Source organism: Gambusia affinis, linkage group LG12 (assembly GCF_019740435.1).
Source record: "Gambusia affinis linkage group LG12, SWU_Gaff_1.0, whole genome shotgun sequence".
Lineage (NCBI taxonomy): Eukaryota > Metazoa > Chordata > Actinopteri > Cyprinodontiformes > Poeciliidae > Gambusia > Gambusia affinis.
Genome location: NC_057879.1, coordinates 530,838 through 550,458, shown reverse-complemented (window position 1 = coordinate 550,458; position 19,621 = coordinate 530,838). Strand labels below are relative to the sequence as shown.

Genomic DNA, 19,621 nt, shown 5'->3' with positions numbered 1-19,621 from the left:
CCTGCGGTGCTGCCCTCAAAAACTCCCTCTGACTGAACGAGAGACAGACTGAGCCAAGGTCATGGGCTGAATATTCTCCACTTGTTTCATATTTATATACATGAACATTTTTGACTTTATCTCTTCCAGTTGCTTAAGATGGTTTTTAATTCATTTTGAGTCTCACTTTGTTTTAAATCATGCAAACACACTTGATGCCAACCTTCACTGCTATCTTTGGTTCTAAAGGAGGCGTTTTCTAGGCACATGGTAACATTTTATATCACAACAAAGTAATGTTTCCTTCAGTTATAAACATTCTGTATATATCAAATGTGACCTAGAAAATTGACTGTAATTTAGCAAGTAAAATTTGGGCCTGTTTTTTTTTTAAATTTTTTTTATAATCTTTCTGAAACTGCGCCTTCAGGAATCAATCAATCATATTTGATTTGTATAGCACCTTTCAGTAACGAGGCATTTCAAAGTGCTTTACATCATAAAAACACAAAATTACAAAGTCATAGAACACACAGTCATATTTTGCTCATCAGATTATTGATTAATGTTTCATTATTACGTTTCTAATAAAATCCTAAACAAGTGGGTTTTTAGTTGAGATTTAAAGGAAGTCAGTGTTTCAGCTGTTTTATAGTTTTCTGGAAGTTTGTTCCAGATTTGTGGTGCATAGATGCTGAATGCTGCTTCTCCATGTTTGGTTCTGGTTCTGGGGATGCAGAGCAGAACCAGAACCAGAACCTGAGGGTTCTGGAAGGTTGATACAACAGCAGCAGATCTTTAATGTATTGTAGTGCTAAACCATTCAGTGATTTATAAACTAACAACAGGATTTTGAAGTCTATTCTCTGAGCTACAGGGAGCCAGTGGAGGGACTGGAGAACTGCTCTTATGTGTTCTAACGTCTTGGTTTTAGTCAGAACTCCAGCAGCAGCATTCTGGATCAGCTGCAGCTGGAGGATTGATTTGTTGGACAGACCTGTGAAGACGCTGTTACAGTAATCAATACGACTGAAGATAAACGCATGGATGAGTTTCTCTAGATCTGGCTGAGACATTAGTCCTTTAATCCTGGAAATGTTCTTCAGGTGATAGAAGGCCGACTTTGTAACTGTCTTTATGTGGCTCTGAAGGTTCAGGTCAGAGTCCATCACTACTCCCAGGTTTGGGCTGATCGCTGGTTTTTAGTTGTAATAACTGAAGCTGTGCATTGAATCTAGATCCACAACTCTAGATCTATAACTAGATCGTTCCTGTTTAGGTCCAAATATAATAACTTCAGTTTTGTTTTTGTTCAGCTGGAGAAAGTTTTGTCTCATCCACACATTTATCTGTTCTAAGCATCTGTTCAGTGATTGGATGGGTTCTGAGTCTCCTGGTGACATCATAATGTAGAGCTGTGTGTCATCTGTATAGTTATGGTAGCCAATATTATTTCCTGTTATAACCTGAGCCAGTGGGAGCATATAGATATTGAATAAGAGGGGTCCTAGGATTGAACCTTGGGGTACCCCACATGTGACCTTTGACCTTTTTGATGAGAAGTTTCCAATTGAAACAAAGAAATCCCTGTTCTTTATGTAAGATTTAAACCAGTTAAGCACTGGACCGGAGAGTCCGACCCAACTCTCCTGTCCATTCAGTAATATGTCATGATCGACACTGAGGTCCAACAGAACCAGCACTGTGGTTCTCCCACAGTCCGTATTTATATGGATGTCATTGAACACTTTGACTAGGCCAGTCTCTGTGCTGTGGTGAGACTGGAAACCAGACTGGGAGGAGTCAAAGCTGTTGGTTATCCTTGGTTACTTAATTTTCTAAACAGCTTTTTCAATAACTTGGCTAATGAAGGGGAGGTGAAGTCATCACAACACATCTCCTGTCTTAACCCTTAAACACATTTTTTTACCACTGCTGCATTGAGAAGTAGCTTATAATGAGTTCAGAAAATGCACAGTTCCATCAGCTTTTGCTAATTGCTGTTGGCTAGTCTGAAGGAGTTGAATGGGGGACGAATGCTTTGTCAGGTGGTAGCAGACTTCCGTCTTCTCAGCCACTCAGGCTTTGAGATGTAGATGAACTGCTGAATCTATAAAAATGTGTCTCAGTTTGGTCGTCTACTCCCTGTCTGGTTTATTTGTTGCCGTGTTACTGACCTGTGTAGGTGTGATCTGCTTCTCACTCTGCAAGCTGGAGGGAACAATGGATGGACAGTTTGTGGTGCACATCATTAGATGGAGAAACATGCCTGTGTATCAGAATCAGATTTATTTTAGATTCCTTGCATATGCAAGGAACTTAACAGACATTAAATATAACTAAACCTTTAAAGGTCAAGAAACAATATCTACATGCATGCTTTTTTTTTTTTTTTCTCATAAAAGCAAACTAACCTGTTAGCCTGGGGGAAGAAAGTGTCTCTGTGATGGCACGTTGGTGCTTATCTGAATATAAAAGTCTAAACAGTTTGTGTCCAGGATGTGTGACAGCAGAGATGCTGACTTTAATTTTCCTGATCCTAAACCTGCAGCAGTTCTGGATGGAAGGTCAGTCGTGATGATGTTCACTGTAGACCTGAACATTTGTTGCAGTTTGGATCCGTCCTGTTCTGAATAACAGCCATGAAGACGATGAGCAGCTCCTTTGTTGGACTTTTGGAGTTGCTGCAGGAAGTTCAGTCTCTGTTGTCTCTGAGGAGTGAGGACCAGGCAGGTCCTGAGACAAAGCCGCTCCTGGGAACCAGAAGTAACAGCTGAGGATGGTGAGGGGTAAAGGGTGTGGAGGGTGTTCCCTGGAGGTCCAATCATCTCCACAGTGTTTAGCTCCAGGTGGTTCTGACCACACCAGTGGACCAACCAACTGAATCCTGTTCTTATACAAACCAAACTTCATCAACAACAACATTGGTGTCATCTGTGAACTTCAGAGGTTTCACAGACTGCAGTTACATGATAATCCAGAAAAACTAATGAAACAAGAAATGAAAACATAAAACCTTGTAAGAGGTTCGAGCCTCTGTGTCCAGATCTGTGGAACTGCATAGGAACAGGAATGTTACAATAAACAAGGAATCATTGGTTCGTTACAGTTTTGTGTTTTTTTCTCTCCAAAGAAAGCAGCTCAGCATTTCTGATGATGATGATGATGATGATGATATCCTCTGATAAATGAAGAAATCCCTGTAAGCAATCATATCTACCAGTCCTGTGAACGCACACACATGAATACACACACAGTGGTACAGTATTTAGGCAATCCTAATTAATTCCAATTAGAAATGCAAATAAAGAGCCACGTCTTTGATTAAACAGCAGACAGGCTCCTTGTTGGTTTTATATTGTCCTCCTCTGATGCAGCCTGATTATGAGGAGAAGAAAGAAAAAATATCAGAGAAGGGAAAATGTTGTAATTAATATAGAAAGTCTTAATGTGAGATATTTCTAATTAGTCCCCAGTCCCTCCCGCTGCTCGTCAGGACTGCTGCTGTCCCCTGTTCCACAAGATGCAGAAGAATTACAGACTAATTACACAGAGTGGGTGCAGGGATTCATCTGGCCCAACAAATTAACTTATGAGCTAATTAGCATACGGTGGATATAATGACTAATAATTTTACCAATTACAGGGCTGGGCCATCTCATTACACTTGTGAAACATGGATGATTGGAGTACACCATATTGTTTCTGTCTAAAAAACGAAGGCAAAGAGAAAAAAGTGATTATATCATAAGAAAAGTGAAGCTTCAAAACTTTTCTTCCAGAAAGTCCTGCTGAGCTCCAGGTGTGCTGCTCAGAGGCCAAAGGTTTTCATCCAGGTGTGTTGGAGCAGGATGCTGGCTCTCCAGGACTGGACTGGGTCACCCACGTTACCGACCATTGTTAGAGTTCAACTTTTCTGCCTTTCAGTGTGTTTTAGTCAGAGCCAGCCCAAGAAATAAGCAAACTAAGCCACTGCTACCCTAACCCCCGCACTGTCAGGTGCACCGGAAATGCTTAAATGTTAACATAGACCACAGATCTACCTTTATGTATTAGTTTTTTGGGAATGAAAATCATGTATGATTTGATGGCTTCAGCAGAGATACATTAGGTGTTAAATTGTTTGAAATTTGATACAACTGGCAAATTTACTTTGTAAAAGTGCAAAGAATAATCTTTAGTTTGGTTGTTATGTTACCATATTACAATCTGAACCGATGAGTTGAGTCTTTTCTTTGTATTTGAGCTCATTATGTCATTATTATATCTTCTAGTGATTAATTCACAAATAGTCATAGTCATTAAATTAGAATATACGTCCCAATGAGCTTCGTTTGTCGGATTAAAAGTACCTTTTGAAAAAATATCCTTCAAACAGACATTAAACATACTTTATTGGACTGATTTAGTCATTCAAATGTGAAGGTTTCATCAGCTGTAAGTGGAAAATCATCATAATTAGCAGAAATAAAGGCTGTGTTATTAATCTATATCATGTGTTTCACTTTGTGATGAAGTTCCTAAAATGAATGGCCATCTCAATAATAATTTATTGAATGGATCCATATGTCAGCAAATAATAACCAATTGTCAATGATTGCCTTTGAGCTCAGTCAATTGAACTTGCTTTCCTCTATCAGGTTCCACCAGTCTGGAATGGAAGCTGCTTTTGTGGTTATGGTCTCAAGAGGAAGAGGGGCCCCAGCTTTAATTCTGCTCCAGGCCTCATACAACCTTAGTCCAGCCCTGGTTATAAGCAGGGCACTATTAATATGATGCTGTGATTTTTCAAATGTCTTAAAAAATGTCCACTGTAATTTGTCTCTTTATGATGAATAGACATGATTATTATTTTCTATATCAAAGCAGCTTCAACTCAGATCTAAGCTTTAGCCTGAAGGACTGTCTATTTCTATATATTATTACATATATATTAAGACAAAGCTCAGGCTGTTTAGATGTCCACAAGTCTTTCCAGATCAACTTTCAAACACAGACAGTCCTGTTTGTTGGAGTTATGGTGAGTACGCCTGATGTTAGCCGGTTGGATTTCAGAACTGTAGACAGAAACAAACTGACGGACGAGGCTCTACTGCCCTCTGCTGGTACATCTCAGCACAACAGGAGAAAGTTTTGACGCAAGAAATAATTTAATAGCTGCATGAGACAAACTCTTAAAAACAGCTAAGTCAGGAGAAACATTTTTATATGAACACACAAATAAATATAGGAAATACAAGCATTTCTGCTCAACGTGTTTTTCAAATGTTCACATTTTATATAAGAAGCAGAAGAGAGGAAGAATTGACATTGCTCTTAACAAAACAGACAGACTGACCTGAAGTCAGATCTAATAAGATGACGTACAAGTTCTCCATTCAAAAACATGCCTGTAGTTGACATTTTAGGTTCTTATTTAGAGTATTTCCATCTTCTTTGTTCCTGTGTTCTTCTTCAAACCAACTGAAACATGAGCTTTGAAATTATCTTCAATTTCATAGCTCAATTGAAATATTAAGTTTGTGAATTAATATTACACATAAAAAAATATTTCAGTATGTCAAAAGCAGAGAAAATAGGTTTTAGAGTCAGCCTAAGCCAGCTGATATTGCTCACGTTCTGCTGAATTTGGACATCTGGCAGTTCACAACTTAGACTGAATTATATTTCTGGTTTTAAAACATAGAATATTCTGCAGCTTATTCTTAATGTGAGATAATAATATTGTATTCGTATCACATATGTGTTTGGGTGTTCCAGAAGAATAAAAATGGAAAAGACACAAAGTTCCAGGGTGCAATGACTGATGAATTCTGGCAGTAAACTTATTGTGGTACAGTAAAGAAAATAGCATCCCATATTTTGGAATGCAAAATTACAAAATTTGGAGTTAGATCAGGGACGAGCAACTTCCGGCTCCGGACATACAAGAGTCGCTTTGCACTTGATGAAATGATGATGATGATGATGATGATGATGATGATGATGATGATGATGATGATGATGATGATGATGATGATGATGCAAAGAAGGGTTCTTCATCAAATAAAAAACATCCTATGCAGTTCTTAGTATCCAACAGCATCTTCAGTCAGAAGCTTCTTCACAGCCACTGTGATACTGACCACAACAGGAGATGCTTCCTGCCCACAGCATCGCCATCCTCCATGACTCTGAAGACTTATTAAATCACTATTCTGTCAAAGACGTCCAGCAGTCTCTCTGCTGCAGCTGCATGACCTGTTCATCTCATCTGTCCTCAACATTTCAGCCGTCTGTCTGCACATGGAGCCTCTGAGTCACTTTCTACTGAACCAAACAGTTAAAAATTCAAACTGTTCTAAACCTCAACAGAGACAGAAAACTATGTAAGTAAGAACTCTACACTGATTCTGCTTTTTTTACATATGACCTGTAAATTATTCATTTTTACATAAACAACAGTATCCATTAATAAGTACTATCTTACAACCGTCTATAATTACTTTGCTAAAATATATTTGATAATAAATAGAGCTGAGCTTAAATAGCTTAAATAAAGCAGGTAAGACAAGATGCAAATATTAACATTTATTTTTAAGCGATACGTGCATACATATTTTTGGCTTGGAGTGGCAAGGTGCAGTCCAGTCACACACACACACACACACACGCACACCCACACCCACACACACACACACACACAATATTGCTGTAGGAATATGGTGTGATCATTGGTTGTCTTGTTTTATTCTTGGAGTTCAGATGGCTGAACTGTACGTACTCCCACTGTCAGTTCAGGAGTCCATTAACAACATCCTCCTCATGTGGCGGAGAAGAAGGAGGCAGGTGGGCAGGGAGGAGCTGATGAGTAGAACGCAGTGGTAGCTGTAGAGATGGCAGTGATAGCTCTTGCTGCTTAGAGGCCTCTTCTAGTGTTAGCATGAGGATGAGACAGCATGTTGCTAGAATGACATGATGCAGAGTCAGACAGCTTATCATTACACTGTGGAGACCAAGAGCTAAAAGGAAGCAAGGTGGGAAGTTTACTGGAGAAACTGATGAGGAAGATAATGAGAAAAAGAGAAAACTTCCTGAATGTCTGGGAAGAGGAAGGAGTGTGAGACTCCTGGAGGAGGAGAAAGAGGCTGAAAGGGGGTTCCTATCACAAAAACAAATGTGAAGAAGCACCAGAGAAGGAGGTATTGTCTGAGCGGTGAGGATGTGAAAGGTAAACAGGTGTTTCCCAGAACTTTGCATAAAGCAACAACACAATGTTTAGAAATCCACCACGGCTCTGAGCAGCACACAGCAGCTCCAGCACTCAGGGCTCAGAGCTTCCAGGCTTCCAGCAGAGGCAGGAAACTGCTTGTGTGTTGTTTCAGATATATGTTTCACTTATATGTGATATCTATGTGTGGTTTCAACAATAAGCTCTGGAGCGATTAATGTCTGCTTACTGTACTTACAGAAACATTAACTACAAACAGCAACACATTCAGCGTCTGTCTACCTAAAATAAAATAGTAAACAGCACACTGCCCTGGGGTCTCCATTGAAAAGACTGTTGGACTTTCTATCATAACAGGTTTATGTTAGAATACTATCATTTTAAACTAAAACGCTTTTGAATTTTAACCAAGGCGTTTCCTTTCCTTGTGGCTAAATGCAATGCTTATATTTATATATATATATATATATATATATATATATATATATATATATATATATATATATATATATATATAAATGTATATATATATATATATATATATATATATATATATATATATATACCGGTATATATATATTGTGCTCTGAGTTCACAATGCATTCCAATCTGCAGTTCCAGTTCTAGTTTTTTAGTAACCATTGAAATTGTATACTTCAATCATAGTTTCTCCATTCTGCAAAAAGAGCATCTCAAATGATTCGATAAAAAACTCAAAATGAATGTAACATTAATGTCCATAATTGTATGTGAACTTCTGTACAGAATCATATTAATGTCTGTGTGTATGAGAGCCATTAAGAGTTTAAAGATTCATGTTCAAGCTGTCTCCTTGAACATGACTGATCCCTGGGCCCGATGCTGCACACAGGAAAATTATGTCCAATTGAATGTTTCATAGTTTATTATGTGATCTTGACCCTGTTATAAAATGTGTTAACAGCAAAACACTTGAACGCACTTCTTTTATGTAGAAATTCAGGGAGGAAAGGATTGAGGATGTGTTTGAGCTATATGTTCTTTCTTATCTTACTACTTTTGAATTTGATGTATTTAGATATTTTATGTATTTATTTATCTATATATTTTATATTTTTCTGTATATTGATGCATAATAATTTTCTGCTTTGTTTTTGTTGTTTTTCTTTTGTAAATGAGTCAGAAAGAATCATGGCTGCCATCTTCAGAAGTAAAGGGACCACAATGCACTGGAGTGGGCCTCTTATTGTTTACCAGATCAGGGGAACCAGCAGGAAACTATAAATACTGGATTGCCAGACAAACTGAAGGAGTAAACTGTAAGATGATACTTCAAGTTTGGATAGTTTGTTTCCTTTTACTTCAGTGCTTTGAGAAAATTCTTTTCTTGTTTACCTGCTTTTGTTGGGCTGATGCAGAACTTCTGCCGTTCCCTCAGGTGACCCATAGGGGGCGTGCTGTAGCTTGTTGTGGGGCCGCTCGGTAGACGTGTTGGAGCTCTAGCAAACAGAGAAGAAAACAAATCTTAGTCAGCAGCCACTCTTCCAAACTTGAGTCATCTTCTCAATAAATCCAAGCAGCCTGTCTGTTAACTCTGTAAATGTCTGTTATTTACTTCTTGTAAGAAAATGACTATGAAGTATTGGCATATACTTTCTGCTAGAACAATGGTCTGCAACATTTACAATCCAAAAATCAATTTTTGCTCTGAGTCCAATTAAATAAAATAGATTTTTGAGCCACAAATATTACTTTTGAAAAAATATATTTTAAATATCTATATTTTTTAAGATGAATATCTGTTGTAATTTTAAAGAGCAATCATTTCAGTCTTACTTTCTTATCTTAATATGAAGAAGAATATAAAACATTTTCAATAAAATGATGCCTACACTTTCATACACGGGACGTTGATATTTGCACACTTTCCAGCCTAATAACAGGACAAATAAATCTAAATGATCAACACAACACAAGGCTTCATGTAATAATCTCCTGCATTTACTCTTAGCCACAGGTTGCAAAGCCATGTACTAGAATACAATGTTAGAGGCTTCACATCTGCCAATTACTGAAACATAAAGGTTAGAGGAGACTTTTCTGGACACAACTTCCAGTAATATCTGTTTTGTCCCTAAAAATCAGACTATATATTTATAAATTGAGTTTGGTAACTTTGTCAAAAAAAATTTCAGTTTTGTGCATGTGTAGATGTCACTGTGTTTGTATGTATGGGTGTGTGTGCGTGGGTGTGTGGGTGTGTGTGTGTGGGTGTGTGAAAGAAATCCATGGCATATAAAGTGTTTGTAAATAAGACTGGTTTGTTATCAATAATTTGTATCACCTTGTAAACTGAGACTTTATTGTGTATAAGAATTTATTCATGTGAATAAAAAACTGCTTTCAAAAAGTAATTACAGAATATTACAGAAATATTTTTTTTTTTGCTAAAAAAAATACAAGCACAAAACTACAATAAAAACTACAAGTTCCCTTGCTTGAATGCGAGAACGTTTTCCTCTCAGCTGAGGAGTCTCTGTCATGTTAACTGCAAATTTCTACAATTCAATGAGAGAAAAAAATGCTTCTGTAATCACCTCTAGCAAGCTCACATTGTTTTTTCTACACATTAAGTCACATCAATGAGGTTGGATTTACAAGGATGAAATAGAACTGATTGGAAGTTGGACATAGAGACTTAGTTTGTGCAAGGTCCAAAAGTAAAAGGTCCAAACTTCCCCACAATGTGTTTAATATGTGACTGGAGGAATTGGTTAATTATGTCATCGTGTAAGGCTTAGAAACATTTGTCATATTTTAGCCTTAAGCAGATGAATAGTTAATAGCCAGAGCAGTTTTGAAGATGCATATTGCACAAACAATACACAGATTAATTCTTTAATATTGCTGAAATGAATCAGAATGTGTAAGAGAGTAGCTACATAACCCAGCCCTGGCAGGCTGGGTTATGAAGCTCAGATCAATCAGATGTTTGATCTGAGCTGAACTAGTTAGCTTTTTAAAGAGCAAACTAAAACATAAATGTAGATCCTATGATATGAAGTTCAGAGAGAGAACAAACATTTCAACTAAACAACAACCTCTAGCAGACATTTACAATAGTCAAAGCCAGAAAATAAAGAGTGAAGAGCCCACACCAGCTGACCCACTGAAGGAAGGAAGCTGTGACTGCAGAACAACGTCAGACCTGTTGGCTGGCCGAGCTGAGCAGAGGCTGTGGTCTGACTCTCTTACTCTTCACCATCTGACCGGCTGCTCTTTTGGAGGGAGATCTGCCATTGTTTTCTTTCACTCTTCCTTTAAGTTGAGCTCTGTCAGATGAGGGATTTATGCTTTCCACACAGAGTTCCAGTTCCAGCTGCTTGATGGACTCCTCCAAACTGTTCATTGAATCTAAGGTGTTCTTGCGGAGCTCCTCCACCCGAGGGTACGACTTTGACAGGCTGATACCTGCAGTGAAGTCTCTGTCAGAGGAGTTGTCTGGGAGGAATTGTTGGCTCATGCTCACCTCATTGGTCTGTTTGCTTTCTGTGACTGGTCTGTTTCCTGCTTTCTGCTCTTCGTCACGTGCAACTATTTTAGAAACCTTTTTCCCTTTTTTGTTTGTTCCTGTTCGTATTACCTGACTGATGGCGGCCAGTTTGTTTTTGGGGAACTTTATACTAAACTTTTTTTTGGAACAGGTTTTCATGTTCATTTTTGTCTGATCCTGGCCTTGGAGTTTAGAAACAGAGTCACAAAACGATGCAGATTGAGGAGAAGTCTTCACATTTCCTAAGATGTCAGAATCAGGTCCAGTGGGAAATTTTAATTTCAGATCTGGTTCTTCCTCCAGACTCCTGTTGGGAGCCAAAAGCTCCTCATCCTCTTCTTCACACTCAAAGATGGTAGACAGAGGAACACAAAAGGGCTCAGTGTCCTCTATGAAAACTATCACAGGGTCTTCATCAGATACATCATTATCTTGAAAACCACAGTGAATATATTCCACATTAGAGCCTTCAAAATCCATCATATTACCTGGCTCCTCCTTACCAAACTGTGAACTAATGTGTGTATGGGGGATTCTATGAATACATTCAGGAGTTTGTGGAGAAAGAGGAGCTGCTCTGTCATCTGTCGCTGTGAATCTCACTCTTCCTCCTTCTCTCCATGCTGGTTGATCCCTGGATCCCTGCAAAGCTGCGTCTTGTTCCTGCTGCATGCTGCTTGGCCTGCAGGCGACGTCAGGCAAACGGGAGAAAGGTTTGGGGCCTGAAGGAGAAGTTTCACGTTCGTGAGCAGAACTCCAGAGCTGCTTTGGCCCTAAACTTGGCGACAGCTGGACCCGGCGCTCCTCATGAACATTTTCATTTTGTAAACATGAAACCAACATTCCATTCGCCCTCTCATCAAGAGGTTTCTTGATAAATCCATTTGTCTGTTTAGGACTTTGATTTTGTTCTTTTAGAGGAATTACAAGCTTTTCAGCCACAGCAGAGGAGAGTGTATGTCCAGCTGCTTCGTCCTCACACTGATCAGGCACGTTCATAACAAGAATATCTTCTGTCTGTTTGGCTGGAAGTGTAAGCAGCTCCCTCTCCCCTGACCACACCTTCACCACCGAGGTGCAGTTTAAGGAAAGCGCTTGCTGAACCTCCATCTTGGCCAAAGCTGTTGACGCCACACCTGGAATCTGGGCTTTAACAGAAGAGACGTTTGGATGTTCAAACTGAGGAGTGGACCTCTGTCCACATTTTGTCATGTCAGAGGGGCACATTTTGGTAACGGGTGGAGGTGTCTTTCCATTTCCACTTGGCAGATGAATTTTATTTGATATTTCTTTAGGAACCTAAAATCAGAAAAAGTGCCATTAATCTGGTTTTCATCCTGAAGTTATAAAGACATGAGTCTGTTTTCCTTAGAATTAGATCTCATTTGACTTGACAAAGTGAAGAATCGTGTCATTGAATTCCTGAACTTGAAGCAAATGATACAGTTAAACATTAATATGGAATGTAATCAAAAACTATATTTATGCTGACACATAAACTAAGTAAAAACATTTGACATGTCTCATGTGGGAAACAACAGCACTGCCTGAACAGTTTAGCTACTCGTTGTTTGATGTTAAAAGTATAAACCTCATTAGGCCTACATTAGACACATAACTGCAAAGTCAAAGATCTGCTGGACTCAAACTGTGCAAATGACTAGAAAACTTTTTGCTGCAGAAATTCCAGAGGCTCTTGAAGAACTGCCTTTTGATTAAGGCAGAAAAGTGGGATTTTCTTACCACTTCTAACTTTTTTGGATATGCTTCCTGGTGTGCTTTCAGTGAAGATCCTGAGCCTGAGTCGTTTTGAACAGTACAGGAAGCAGCTGCAATGCTTCTTGGGATTTTATTAGCTTACATAAAGCTTTATGACAAACATTGGTCCTGTTGCAACCCTTCTGACTGGCCCCCATTTGTCTGATCCACAAAGACTATCAAGCCTTTCTGGCTATGCTCACACAGCAATCTGATCGGACCAACTCTAATCTTTTCACCCCCCTGAAATCTGATTTGAGCCACTTCCATATGGACCCAAATCTGACAGTTTTCAAAGCATTTGAAGTCTGAATAACCATTGCCACATTTTATCCGACTTTTATCTTATTGATGTGAGACATAATTCTGCTCTATTAGAAGCCAAACATGGTAAATCTGGATGAAAATAATAGCTGAAATTTATAACTACAAAGGTTTTGAACTTATAGAGCAGTCTGAGTCAGTGTCACTTTGACCGGCGGAGGATTGGCATTTGAAAAGGAGGCAAGGCAACAAAATGCAGCCGAGGTAGATTTATTTGGAGCTGCGGGTCACATTGAAAATGGCATCCACTCCGTAAGTGAGACAAAGAAGCTGGCTTTTATATTTTGGGCAATTCCAACACTAATACCAGGTAAAGGGGTTGTCAAAAAACAAAACAAGAAATTAACATTATTTACACAAACTTAACAAAACAATAAATGGTACCAATATAAATGTACATGCATGACAATCATTAGACCTAAACTAATCTAAAGTCAATCAAAGAATAAATGTAACTTAATATAACTCTCCAGAGCATTACCCCTCTTAATTGTAATGAAGTTCTTCAGCAGCACCTTTCTGCTGCACTTTTCTGAGGACACACTCAGAAAAGTAAGTACTTCAACAATTAGCAAACACAAATTAAAGTAATCTAAATCAGAAACAACCTTATATTTTTCTCAAATTTTCCCTGTACAGGAAGGATGAGAAAATGTTTAACTAAATGTCACAATGTGACTGAAATAAAGAACTGAAACAAAAAGTATTTGGTCTGTAAATAGGTTCAACATAATATCAATAATCATTTATAATTGGTTATAATAAATGACTATTTAATAAAGCGCATCACATCACAATCCCACCTCCTGGTCCGACTCCACATCCAAACAGACTTCTCTAGAGAAGCTGCAGTTAATGCTCCACTAAAGGCCACTGCTATTGGTCCTGCTTTCTTTTTATCATCTTCCTTCCCCTTGTTTTGATTTGACTTCCATAAGCAGAGTGCTGCATTGTGACCTTCTTCTGTTGTGCATGTGGGTCACTTTGAGGGGATAAACCATTCACACTGATGTCTGATTACGGTCGCATTTAATCAGTAGCACAAACAACCACGCAAAACAAAACAAAACAAAAAAAGATTTCAAGAAAAAATTGGAATTGAGCATCAACAAATGCATAAGTAAAAACAAAGCAAATAATATCTGAGACACAGGAAACAACTCTGGCCAAGTAGATCTAAAAATAAATGTACACATTGTGACTTAAGATCACAGAATCTAAATAAAAGTACTTTGTGACGCACATGAAGCCTCAGCTCTGACCTTTAGCATTCATTTAACTTGTTGCCTGTCACAATAAAAATGTCACTTTTGATCCTCTGAATGAAAATGCAGCAACTTTCAGTAAATTTGGCAAAAATTTCACAGGCAAAAGCCTCACGTTTGCTTGTGAGTGTGGCAGAATTTAAAAGAGAGAAATTTAGGATTTGGGATTTTATCAAATTTATTACCAACCATAACCTCAACTCATGAAAAATTCACCAAACATTCTTGCTGACATCTGTGAGAAGTTATAAGAGAGATCATTTGTCTCAAATGTTAACCTTGTTTTATTTTCTGAATAAAACATGGAGAAAGGACTAAGCTGAACAATATTTGTCTACATTAACATGGTTTAATGTAGGTTATCAATCCTAAAATACTTGATACTATGTGTGATTTGAAAAAGGTTGAGTCATTTGAGTCTTGCTGTATTTGCACAGTATCCTAGTAACTAGTATTAGTTAATGGCCATGTTATGCTGTCTTTATATAATATTAAAATCTTGCATCTTTGAGGTAAAACTAAACACAAAGAGTTTCACATGAAGAAACCCAGAGAGTTTGACTCACTGAACTCATCCAAGCAGAGCAGAGAAACCTGGATTTACTGTTTTGATGTCCAATCTTGTTTGTTTTTTTCTTCTTCACATCATTTCTATTTTACTGTTTTGCTGTGTTAGTTTTGTGATTCATAACTTCACCTTCCATTTCCTGGTTTTTGTCCCTACCTGAATCCCATCAGTCTCTCTGGATGTGATGATGACTGGTTCTCCGGACCTACACAAAGAAAAGACACTGGAAATAAAATCCACAACAGAAAGAATAAAATGCATAAAAAGGACTGATAGCTCTTTGTCAGGATTGTCTTCTGATTCATGTCAATCCACTGACCTCTGTGGGGGGGGAGGGAACTTGCTGGCCTGCCTCTTGTCGGTGGAGCGGCGGGGTTTCTCCACCTGCAGCCGCCTGCTGCTCTCTGCTTGTGGACAAACAGCTGCAGGTGGATCAGCAACGTCTACAAAGCAAGAAAAATGTTATAGCATTTCATTTTTAAGAATGCTTAAAAAGTTACTATTTTAAATTCTCCTGTGTTTACTGGAACATAACGTTTTGGCACAATGATGGGACACATGAACCTCTCTCACTTTGTCTGATGTAGGTGTGATGAGGTTTATGTCCTTGTAACCAAATAAGGCACAATACAGCGATTGACAATGAAAAGATCTTTATGGAACCCATTAAACATAGCTAAGTAATAGATGATAACATATTTAAAAAGTTAATATATCTTACTATTTACAATTTTACCTGTGTTTGAACTTCTTCTCTCCCTGGAATCCACAACAACATTTTGCTTTAAAGTTGAATCTTTCTGGGCTTCAGAAATATCTGCAGAGTTATTAACAAACACATTCAGTAAGCGTTTATTAAAAGGTTGATTAATACTTATAACAAATATTTCCGGCTAAAAGGATATTCTGGAAAATGAAACAAATATTAATTATAATTTGTGATATTATAATACGTCTGCTTGGGGAAATCACTAAATTTAGTCTCTGTGCTATAAACATAGCTAAACCCCTAACTCTAAACCCTAACCCTAACCCTAACCCATCAGCAGACACTGTAAATAGGCCTGGGCTATAAATATTAAATTATATGGTACTTCTTAATATTTAAACTTGTTATTACACACATAAAGATCTGCAACTTGTGGCTCTGGAGCTACAACTGGATCTGTGGACTTTCCCTTACAAAAAAATCACATGTCAAACATGCCAATCACATGTTCTAACCCTTCTAATTTAGATGGACTGAGGGAAAAAGCCCTGTCTGCTTTAACCAGCCTCGGTATACATTTCACCGCCTCCTGAACTGGCCTGACCTTTGAAATTTAAAGAAGCACTTAAGCAACCAAAAAGTAGAGGAAAATCCTTATAAGAAGGGGAGCAGTCTAAACCGCAGCTCTACTGTACTGACACTGATTCTACAGGCCTACCATCATGTATCAACTCCACAGGAGTGTTCTGCTGTGACGTTGATGTGGAGGGACACTTCGGTCCTGAGGCAGTGTACTCTGGCACGTCCACTACACATTTTGTATCAGTGTTTGGTGTCTCCTGAAGGTGGACTGACTGACTGTGACTGGGATCATTACTCTCCTGCTGGGAGTCATGGCTGGTACTGGACTGGTTAACGCTCCTGATGTCTACACACACACTGCCCTCTGAAGTTGGTCTGTGTATATTCTGTAGATGAGAGAGAACAGGGTAACTCTGGGTGATGAACAGAAATCTGAAGTGAGTGTTATCAGTTTCCAAAGCAAAATGAGACACTGTGGATGTGCATCATCCCTTCACACACACATTCACAAGCTGATGGCAGTAAGCTACTGGACAGTAGCCACAGCTGCCAGAAGCAAGGCTGCCATGCACCAACACCACCGGCCCTCTGACCACCACCTGGTGGACAAAGTGTCTTGTCCAAGAACCCAACATCAGAGGGAGGTAGAGCTGGGATCAAACCAGCAACCCACTGAGTCCAGGGCAAACGTCTAGCACCATCACCACCATCACATAAATGGAAGATTTTCTTTTGTATTAAAACAAGATTCTTAGTTTCGCACATAATGTTTGTGAGTGGGTACCACTTTTTAACATCTTGTAAAACTGTTAGGTTAAATAGCAACAGTTTGTTTCATTTGTGTATTTAAGTATTTTCATTTCCATTTGGTAGCTGATTTCAGACAGATTAGTTTACATTTCTGTTTATCTATTTTGTATTTCCTTGATGTATTAAACATATTGTATAATTTTGTATATATTAATATATGAATAATTTTGAAAGTAGTGACTTTTTAAAGGTAAGTAAAAAAAAAAAAAAAAGATCTGCCCATCCCCCCAAAAAAGAAGAAGCTGAAAATGAAGAATAGCATGTGTGATAATGTTATCAGCTTTTTTTAAATGTATATTGTATCATTTTCTGGCAACATCGCCTACCCCTCCTTGGTATAAAACTTGCAGAATAACAAAATCTAAGCAGGAAACTAAAAGGATCATAAACTGTAGGGATGTTTGACCAACTGCAGTATTTGCAGTGAAGCTGGTATTTTCTATGATACCTTGACTACACTGATCAAATCTAGTCCATGACTGGTTGTAGGAGGAGAGCTGTTGTGTTTATTGGAGGTGACTGTGCTCTTCATTCTGCTGGGGGACACTGAGGCTCCTGAACTAGCCTCAGCCTGGCTCCTGGGTGTTGTGTCTACCACTAGGTGGTGTACAAGAATAGATGAGAGAGGAGAAGGAAAGGGGAAGAAGAGATAAGATGGAGGAAAGGAATGCTGATGTTACTGTGCTGCTGAGCAAGTTATGAATAAAAGCTGTTAAGAGTTCTTTGTCTACTTGAGTTTCTACCTCGTCCTGCCTTCCAAACATAACACTGGGTGGGGGGGCTTTGACTGAGTGCCGAGGCTGTGGTTTGGGTGAACTGCGTGTGCTCTGAGTCGTTGCTTTTTCCTGGTTGTGTACTTTCAGAGGCTCCACTTGAACGGATCTTGCTGAGGGTGCTGAATCGGACACAAGTCTATTTAAAGCAAACGACAAAAGAGGGAAAGTCAACCTGTTTCCGAACAGAATAGCTTTACCTCATAAAAAGTTGCTGAATACCTGCGGAGAGAGCTAAAAGATTCAGTCAGCACTTTGACCCTCTTCAACATGGAGTCCATCATGTGAGGTTCTTCTTTCAGGAAGCGCACTGCCTCCACTTCTAGCCTCAGCACTGAGCGCATTTTTGCCTGCAGCACTGGGAATTCTCCTGGCAGAGATCAAACATACATACAGAAACATACACTCATGAGACATCAAATGTGACCAGAGAAGAAAAACAAAACATATTGTACCTGTATTTTTTAAGCTTAGAATTACATCAATAATATTTTGAAGTGTCTTTGTGTGTACCATTTTACCACCAAAAGTAACATGACATATGCCAATGCAGTGGCTGAATTTACATGGGAAACTCAAACTCTGATTTGGAGGCCAAATGAAGTGATGTGTGGGTTCGGTGGAACTTATCAACCTTTGAGGACAGCCAGAGCCTCTCCAAGCCTTCGCAGGCTGACTGCTCCCTCCTCCACATCTCTGAGGGTGAAGGATGGCTGGCCATGGACTGGAGAGGAGCTTTCCAAGCACTCCACAAAGTCCTCCAGTTCACTGTGGGAGGAACAAGACAGCTAAGGTGGGGAAATCAGCATGTGATGGCTTTTTCTGGACAGCAGATGGTAGCAGAGACCTCCACAGTTTGTCTTGGTGTTCTTCTAATGAAGGTTTAACATAGAGCTGGAATCACTGTAACACTTTGTCTTAAATTCTGACAAACCTATAATAATACTATATGGTGCATCAAGAAAGCTGGTATGAACTTCAAGCTTCAACTTTACATAGATTACAAACACCAAGAAAAAACAGTCTTTATCAGTTTTGACACATCTAAAATGCTCCTTTCATTTTGAAAGCAGCCAACATTGTCTTGGCTACTTTCTATCTGCAGTTGGGTGTAACCTGACCATCACCTTCCTGCACTATTCTGCTGGATTCAAATCTTGCATCACAGCTTGCGCTTTCTCCCATTCACTTGAATTCCTCCAGTGGAATTTCATCCTGGCCAGAACAGAAGGAGAAGTCGTGAACGATGACATACATTCTTGCACCGTTTTAAAATCATAGTCTTCCTGTAGCTGCAGTGGAAGACTTGAAGGAATCAATTCAGTCCATGTTGGCCACATTTGAGATTTCATTTTGAAATGAAATCTCAAATATCTTGATGTCAAGATTCTTTATAGTAGCCACAACTGTCCTGAGGCAGTCTGAAGGAATAAAGGCTGCCATTTTACACCATTAATCCTTTTAATCAACAGCAGCAGGGAAGGTGGGTGAAGTGTCTTGTTCACAGACACAAACGATGAGGGCGGGCAGACCAGGAGTCAAACCAGAAATCCACTGATTGCAGGGCGAACTCCTACCACCTTCACCCCCATCGCTCCTTTACATCATGCTATAATGTTATTCCCTCATCAGAAACATACTTGGAGTGTTGCCTTGAGTATTTTATGCATGTTTTAGAAATCCTTTAACCTCCAATGGCAACCATTTAGCTGTCCAAAATGCCTTGGTGCACATAACATAGTTAGTTGATTAAGCTACATAATACTACACCATTCACTTTAACAGCCTTGTTTGGATCAGCACTTCTGTCTTATTGTGGAGGATGGTTGTTAACAGTACAGGCAATTTACTGTTAAGCTTCATAGCTTTGAACGTGAGTATTAAATATGGGCAATTATTTGAACTTGAAACATTCAACCAAAATAATGCTACTGAGATATCATGCTACAGTGTGAACAAAGTAGCCTGAAGAAACCTAAACCACTAGCAGAAAGTGCTCTTCCCTTTAGTATAAGATTCATTTGAAAAATAAATGGCTACAGCCTCGGCATACTGTCATCACAACCTGAATAAAACCCAATTCAGTCTGATGATCCTTGAAATGTTAACGT

The 19,621-nt window shown here is 38.9% G+C and overlaps 1 protein-coding gene across 1 annotated transcript in view; it reads right to left on the bottom strand.

The window, feature by feature from the left end:
- Positions 1-5,130: 5,130 nt before the first annotated feature.
- Positions 5,131-19,621, bottom strand: part of si:ch211-207d6.2 (sickle tail protein) — a 59,223-nt gene continuing 44,732 nt past the window's right edge. The window contains exons 14-23 of the mRNA XM_044133392.1: positions 18,145-18,278; positions 17,733-17,880; positions 17,481-17,649; positions 16,064-16,313; positions 15,373-15,453; positions 14,956-15,079; positions 14,793-14,841; positions 10,377-12,020; positions 8,564-8,667; positions 5,131-6,923 (exon numbers count right to left, since the gene is read on the bottom strand). Of these exons, the coding sequence (XP_043989327.1) occupies positions 6,878-6,923; positions 8,564-8,667; positions 10,377-12,020; positions 14,793-14,841; positions 14,956-15,079; positions 15,373-15,453; positions 16,064-16,313; positions 17,481-17,649; positions 17,733-17,880; positions 18,145-18,278 (2,749 nt within the window). The 3' untranslated portion in view covers positions 5,131-6,877. The remainder of the gene's footprint in view (positions 6,924-8,563; positions 8,668-10,376; positions 12,021-14,792; positions 14,842-14,955; positions 15,080-15,372; positions 15,454-16,063; positions 16,314-17,480; positions 17,650-17,732; positions 17,881-18,144; positions 18,279-19,621) is intronic.